Below are 6694 nucleotides of genomic sequence, written 5' to 3'. Positions count from 1 at the left end.
ATAATTTGCGAAATGAAGGCAATTTCATTAAACTTTTTCAAATGAATGTTTGCAACTGTCCGTTTTAATGGAGCCGAAGAGTTTTTGCTTAGCTTCAATCGAGGGTTGATGAATTATCCATTTCATTATTGTTTAATTACTTGTGATTATATTTTCAAGGTTTTTATTGTAGATAAACTTTGCAATGATTCAGGAAAAGGAAGAGGAATTCAATTAAATTTCCTTCATACCGAATGTTCACAACTTCTTGTTTCAACGATGTAGAAAAGATGGAGTTGAAGTTCACGGAAATTAATATAGTTTATACATTATAAATATAATGTATAATAGCATCTTCATTAATTGTACTGGATAATCACCTATTCTCCATCGAATGTCCACGACTGTTCCTCTTGATAACGCAGAAAGGGTCTGAATAAAAATCAACATAGCAACTATAGTCAAGATTTTTAATTTTCTCATTATGCAATCAATTTCCAACTATTTCAAATGCCCTTCAGAATTGCTCTAAAATTTCACTTCAACATTTACGTATTTTAATCCAGAATATACTCGTAATATAAAAAAAATATTATGACAGAATATTTCACACACGATAATTGTACAATAAAATACAGAATGAATTTTATAAACTATGAATTGTGGAGTACTTTGTTGAAAGCATTGTACGACGTCTCCAGATCGAACAGCAGTTGACGCACTTGGGTTTCGGACAATTCATCAGATGCCGACATGCTATTTAAAGTTTGCAGCCAGTCTGATACCCTCGTTTTACCATCGAAATCACTCGGTAGGATGCTGAGACGATTCATGGTGTCGAGGAGATCACGGAGATCGGGGTGAAGCTCGTCCATTGCTTTTATGTCCAGACGGAGTTTGTCCATGAGTGTGATGAATAGAGAAACGATATCGGCGATGCATTTCGATGTGTTTCCTTTGTCATCTTTTATTGTTATTGGCCTGTCCTCTTTGATTCTCTCCAGGGCTGCTGGACAATCCAGGCGAAATGCTCTTGCAAATGCGTCGATTGTGGGAAATTGATCACTCTGGACCTGTTGATGAATTAAAAATGGAGATCAATTTTTTAATGATTAATTCAACTTTGCATTGAATGAAAAATATTTCAAATCATTAGATGTTAAATTAAACATAATGATAATGAAAAATTATAATTAATTGATTTTTTTTTTTGGAAATATATTAATTGTTATGGAAAAAATCCACAGCTGTTCATAAAAAATTGAAAATGGGGATGAAGTGAATCAATACAAAACCCAATTTAACCCAATTGGGTTAATATTAAACCCAATTTCATTGTATTTCAATTTATTTTGACATAAATTAAACACAATAATAATAATAAATTGTAATGAATGAAGACAATCTTGGAAATAATATCTAAATTTCCATGTATTGTCATTCTTTGTCTTCAACAAAAATTATTGAAAATGTTTTCTATCATTTTGTTGGTGTGTTTTATGTTTCTGATTATTTTCTAGTGAATAAAAGATGGAACAATTATTGTTGGGGTTTGAATTTCAGGCTTAATTACCTGTTTGAAAGCAGCACGATATTGAACCAGCAATTTGCTGCATGCAGCTGTGTATTCCTTGGGTGTAACACAGTCCCTTATGTAAGCCTTCTCCAAATGCTGAAGGGTGTTTACAACTGCATACAAATCAGCTTGATTATCGTGCTTCTCCCTTTCCCTGGCATTTTTGTAGAGTTTCACTTCTTCGTACAACTCTGGACGCTCTTGAGCGATTGACATTGTGTCTGGAGGCTGAAAAAGGGTTTGAAACATTGATCGACAGGTTTTTTGACTATTTACGAGAGAATGCACTTCGATAGTGGACTGGGAGGGACAAAGGGTTGGAGGTTAGCTTTGATTTTTCATGAAAAAAAAGGAGTGAGGGATTATTGTGGGGGGATTATCGTGAATTTCACTTGAGAACTTACTGGTGAGAGTGATGATCAGGGCAGATGACTAATTTCTTCGATTTTTTTAGGATATTTCATAAACTGTCGTGGGCAGATCAACAATTCACTTTTACCTGTGACTCAGAACTGACATTAGAGATCAGCTGATGGCGTCAGGCGGCAGAGGTCTGTGTTATCTACAGATGGGGGAGAAGATTGCACTTGACATTCAAAACGATTGAATGGAAAATAGTGAACAATACATCGATGTAAACAAGAGTGAAGCCATTTGTTAATGGGTTAGAACGTAGTTTCATTCTTCGTTAGATATCAGTATTTTTCCTCCCACATGGCGTGTTTAGAGATTAGCAATGGTAAATAACGCTCTCAGGAATTAATTGGCCTCATCTGTTGGAGAATGAATAGAACAGAAGTGCTTTGTTGAAATATAAAATTTATTTTCTGTTATGAGAATATTCTTATTTAACAAATTATAATAATGATAAATATGATGAATTATTGCAGAGAGTGATTCGTAGAATTTGGCTTTTCTTGGTTGAATATGATTAAAAATTGTTCTATTTGAGATTATAATTATAATTTTGATAATTACATTATAGGTCAGGATTATTTTTCGTCAGCAACTTCATTAACACTTATTTTCTCTGACAATTTGAAATTTTTCACGATTATTGGGACCTAATCCTAATTATTTCATTAATACAATTTAAAAAACTAAAAATATGAAGAGATTTCACTCAGAAAAACAACAATTGTTCGCCAATTTCTGACTAAAGAAATGTTTGAAACATAAACAAAGTATTTCATCAAGATGTAAAATTTATTTTCTCTGTAACGAGAATATCAATGTAACAATTATACAATAATAAATTATTTAAAACAGTAATCCATCGGATTTGGCTTTGAAGCAATTCAATTCATGATTAACAACAATTTTTTTTTTCACTTTGCCATTGGAATCTAATCCTTTACAACTGATGAGAAAGGCTAAAAATGAAAATATTTTACTTGGTTCTGGACAGAAAGAACTTAGTGCCTCCTCAAGATATAAAATTTATTTTCTCTACAACGAGAATATCAATGCAACAATTACTCAATAATAAATAAATTATTTAAGAAAGTAATCCATAGGATTGGGCTTTGAATTAGTGAACTTTATAGAACAGGAATTGACTAATTTCCCAGCCCTCAGACAAGGGCAATCGAATTCCTGGGTAACCACTTCACCAGCTGATTGTTCTCCATCAACTTGGGATTCGTCACTCTCATCGAGGATTAGTTTAAAGTGCAGAACACTCAGAATTAGCTTGTCAGCATCGATTACCTCCCAAGGTGGATAAAACTTTAAAGCACTCTTTTCCTTAACATTGAATTGCCCCACAATTTCTGGCATTGTTAAAACAGTTAGAGTCCTTCCCAGTGATTCATCAGATGCACTTGCAGCACTCAAATCAGATGAATTACTCGAAATGGTTCTTCCCAGAAGATTTAACGAATCTCTTGTGACTGTTCCGCGGAAATAAGGCCTTCCATAAGAAGTGGAGAATTTTTTTATTCTCATTATCACACACTGATTGCAAGTACCCTTGAAACGTGACTGGGCCATTTGGTGATGCCACATACGTAGGCATGATATTTTTCCATTCATTAATGTCTGGAATCTCTCGAGAAGTGATCCTCTGGAATAAAAAAAATATTATGAGACGGTAAATTAAATTTTGGGTCATTTAGAATTGACTTTGGGTCATTTAGAATTGAAAATTATATTCAACATTCTGTGGAAAAATCAATGGATACTGTCAATTTCAGATCAATTATTCCATGAAAATTAAAATAAATCGGGAAAATTCTGGTAAATATTTTCTTAAATTTTCAAATATTGAAAATGGAATTAAATTTAATTTTCAGTGAAATCTGAAATTTTATAATTTGTGCCTTCTAAAACAAAAATATTTTTCTTGAAATTGTCAATCAAATTTCAATGGATTAAGGCTCATTTTAAAGTCTTAAAAAAAACCTTCAGAATGAAAAAGAGGCATTCAAAGTCATTCAATTTTTTTAGTTAGTGATGTTCCAAACCAATTCATTTTAATTTGCCCTTCCCAAACATTAAAAACTAAAGAATCCAAACAAAGCTCCAGTACTAACTTTTTAGGTTTCTTCTTCTTTTTCACAGTCCTATGGTCGATAACTGGATAGACCTCAGGATCATTCCTCCTCGAGGAAGGCGAAGCCTCAGCACTAGTTGAATTATCACTAATAGTGAGATTAGACCTGACATTAGACACTTGATTGCTCAAAGCCTCAGATATTTCCTGAGACACCGACTCCTCGATGACGTCTCTCTTCACTGGATCCCCATCCTCATAATACGTCGCATCGGAGTCCTCTGACTCGATCCCGTCAGCCTCCGCGAGTCCCTTCACATTATTGTTATTGACCTGCGAAAATTCCCCAGGATCTTCTATCAGAGTCTGCAGGGTTTTGTCGCAGTCATCATCCTCAGCAGTGTCAATACTCAGGGAGTCCCGAGGAGAGTCCTCCCCAGGACTCAGAATTTCCTCCAGAGTGTTTCCATCACTGGACCGACACTCTATGGCGTCTTCTGAGCTCCTCGAAGAGCCCACCGACCAAACCTCGAGGATTTTCGGGACCTCCGAGGCTTGCGATGGGGACGAGAAGTCAATTTCAATGTTTTTGGGGGGAGGACTGTCACACTGGGAGATCAACCGCTCCAGTGGAGGCTCCTCCAGGGGTACATAACTACTTTCTCTCACCCTCCAAGGGATTTTCTCACGAATTTCACTCTCCTGAATTTTTTTTTCAACTTTTTCCCCGAAAATAACAGCTCTACCAGCTGCCAGCTTCGACCTGGGGGACAGGGAAGTCGCGTCGATGCTCTCGTGAGTCTTCGCGGGAGACGACACCCCCGAGATTTTCTCGGAGGTTCTGGGGCTGTCGGAGCCCTCGAAATTCTCCTTCAGGAGTCGGGAGTCTCGACGACTGGGCGAGGTTAATTGTCTCGGGGGGATTTTTGGGGAATTGGGGGGCTCGTCACACACCCTGACACGTTTTACTTCGTTTAATTGTCGGAGGGGTGACCTTGGGGGTCTCTTCAACCCCGGGGGACTGTCACTGATGACTGAAATGGACGACGAGTTCAGGGTGCTGTCGGTCCTCCCAATTTCGGCTGTCATCAGCCATTTCGTGATGAAATCAGTCTTTGGGGGGGTTGAGATGGGACTCTTGGAGGGTCCGGGGGCCGTGGGGATGTCCCGCGATTTGTGAAAAGAGGAAATACCTGGTCGATCGTGGGGAGACAGTCCGGTGTTTATTTTTCTGACAGGAGGGAGGTCCGCGGGAGAGTCCTCTGGGGTCATCTCTTGGGCTCCAGGCGCGATTTTTGGAGACACTGACACTTTTCGAACCTTCATTATTGTTTATTCACTTGATCACTTGATTTTGTGGTGATAATTACGCTTTTGGGGCGCTTTTTGCACTGGGAGCACTGGGGGAGAGGGAACACATGGGTTGGATGACGCCATTTTGGATTGGGGGTTCCTATAACGACCGATGTGCGCCCCGCAGGGACGTCGCGTACGAAAATTTCGTAGAAAGACCTGCGAATTCGCTGGAGAATTCTATTTTATTTCTATTGAACTTTCGAATAGTTCAGGGATCAGCGAAAATTGTTACTAAGTTATTTTGAAAGGAGTTTACCATTTATTAATCACAGTTCCTTCCTTTTTTACTTAAATTTGAAAATCATTTTTAATTGTCAATTATAATTGAACAATTCTGAATATCTGATAACAATATTTGCAAAATTAAAAAATTTGATTTATGACTAATTTAGTTATAAATTTAGTCATAAATCAAATTGTTGAAAAATTGAAAATGTTATATTTTCCGGAATATTGATGGAGAATAATAACTAACAGTTTGATTTATAGAAATGAGTTATGAAAAAGATGTCTGAATTCTCCGAGATTTTTCCGTGGAAATTATGCAAGAATTGTGTTGAATGTCAAGGTACACCAAGACCTGAATTCTAATAAAGAATAATATATGACAATTTCATTCATGAAAATGTGTAAATATTCTTTCCAAACATTCCTACATAAAAACCATCATTTCGTAATAAAAGCACCTCCGTGCAAATTGAATGAGACAGCGAATAAAAAAGAATTAATAACAATCAATAAAAATTTCGTTCATCCTCATAAAAGATATAGAAATAAATTTTATTCAAATTCTCATTGGATTATTGAATTTGCACCTGATGTATTACATCCATTGAGAGAGGAAGAGCAAAACGAATGAAACTATTTAAAAAAATAGATTTCAAGACAATAAATAAGATCTCATTGGTGAGAAAAATAAAAGACAACAATCTGATCGCTGAAGACGCTGAGAACAACAAATTTCGACTAGTGTATGAAACACTCCAAGATTAAAAAAAAATTACTTAAAGTCGCATCAACAACGAGATTCTCAACGACTTCAATAAAAAATTTGGAACATTTCGTTCACATTTGGTTTTGGTTAATTATTCATTATACTAGATGGCATATTTTAATTAGTTTGAGTAGTTTCAATATTTTTTCAACATTTTTTTCCTCATCGAGTACTTTTTCTAGTTCGCATCCTTTGGACAGTTCGTTAGGATATGTTTCACTGTCACGCTCCAAGATTTGTCGAAATCGCAGGTGGGTGAGGGTTCTCCCGGCGAAGATACATCACTGTATCGAAT

General features: G+C 36.3%; 1 protein-coding gene across 1 annotated transcript; it reads right to left on the bottom strand.

Annotated features, from left to right (window-relative positions):
• Positions 1-435: 435 nt before the first annotated feature.
• Positions 436-5579, bottom strand: LOC107040645. Its single transcript, XM_015260814.1, has 4 exons — positions 4090-5579; positions 3059-3620; positions 1553-1783; positions 436-1052 (listed from the first exon to the last, which is right to left on the bottom strand). The coding sequence occupies exons 1-4, from the start codon at positions 5373-5375 to the stop codon at positions 633-635; spliced, it is 2499 nt and encodes an 832-aa protein (XP_015116300.1). The 5' UTR covers positions 5376-5579; the 3' UTR covers positions 436-632.
• Between the last annotated feature and the right edge of the window lie 1115 nt (positions 5580-6694).

Source organism: Diachasma alloeum, unplaced genomic scaffold, assembly GCF_001412515.2.
Source record: "Diachasma alloeum isolate Michigan unplaced genomic scaffold, Dall2.0 Dall_scaffold_00179, whole genome shotgun sequence".
Taxonomy (NCBI): domain Eukaryota; kingdom Metazoa; phylum Arthropoda; class Insecta; order Hymenoptera; family Braconidae; genus Diachasma; species Diachasma alloeum.
Note: the sequence above shows the minus strand (reverse complement) of the source record. Positions and strands in the feature narration are given on the sequence as shown.

Coding starts and splice junctions, on each gene's coding strand:
- LOC107040645 (XM_015260814.1), bottom strand. CDS start 5,375: ATGAAGGTTCGAAAAGTGTCAGTGTCTCCAAAAATCGCGCCTGGAGCC. Junction 3,621..4,089: donor AAGAAGAAGAAACCTAAAAA/GTTAGTACTGGA, acceptor TTTTTATTCCAG/AGGATCACTTCTCGAGAGAT. Junction 1,784..3,058: donor CCAATCCTATGGATTACTTT/CTTAAATAATTT, acceptor ACCCTTTTTCAG/CCTCCAGACACAATGTCAAT.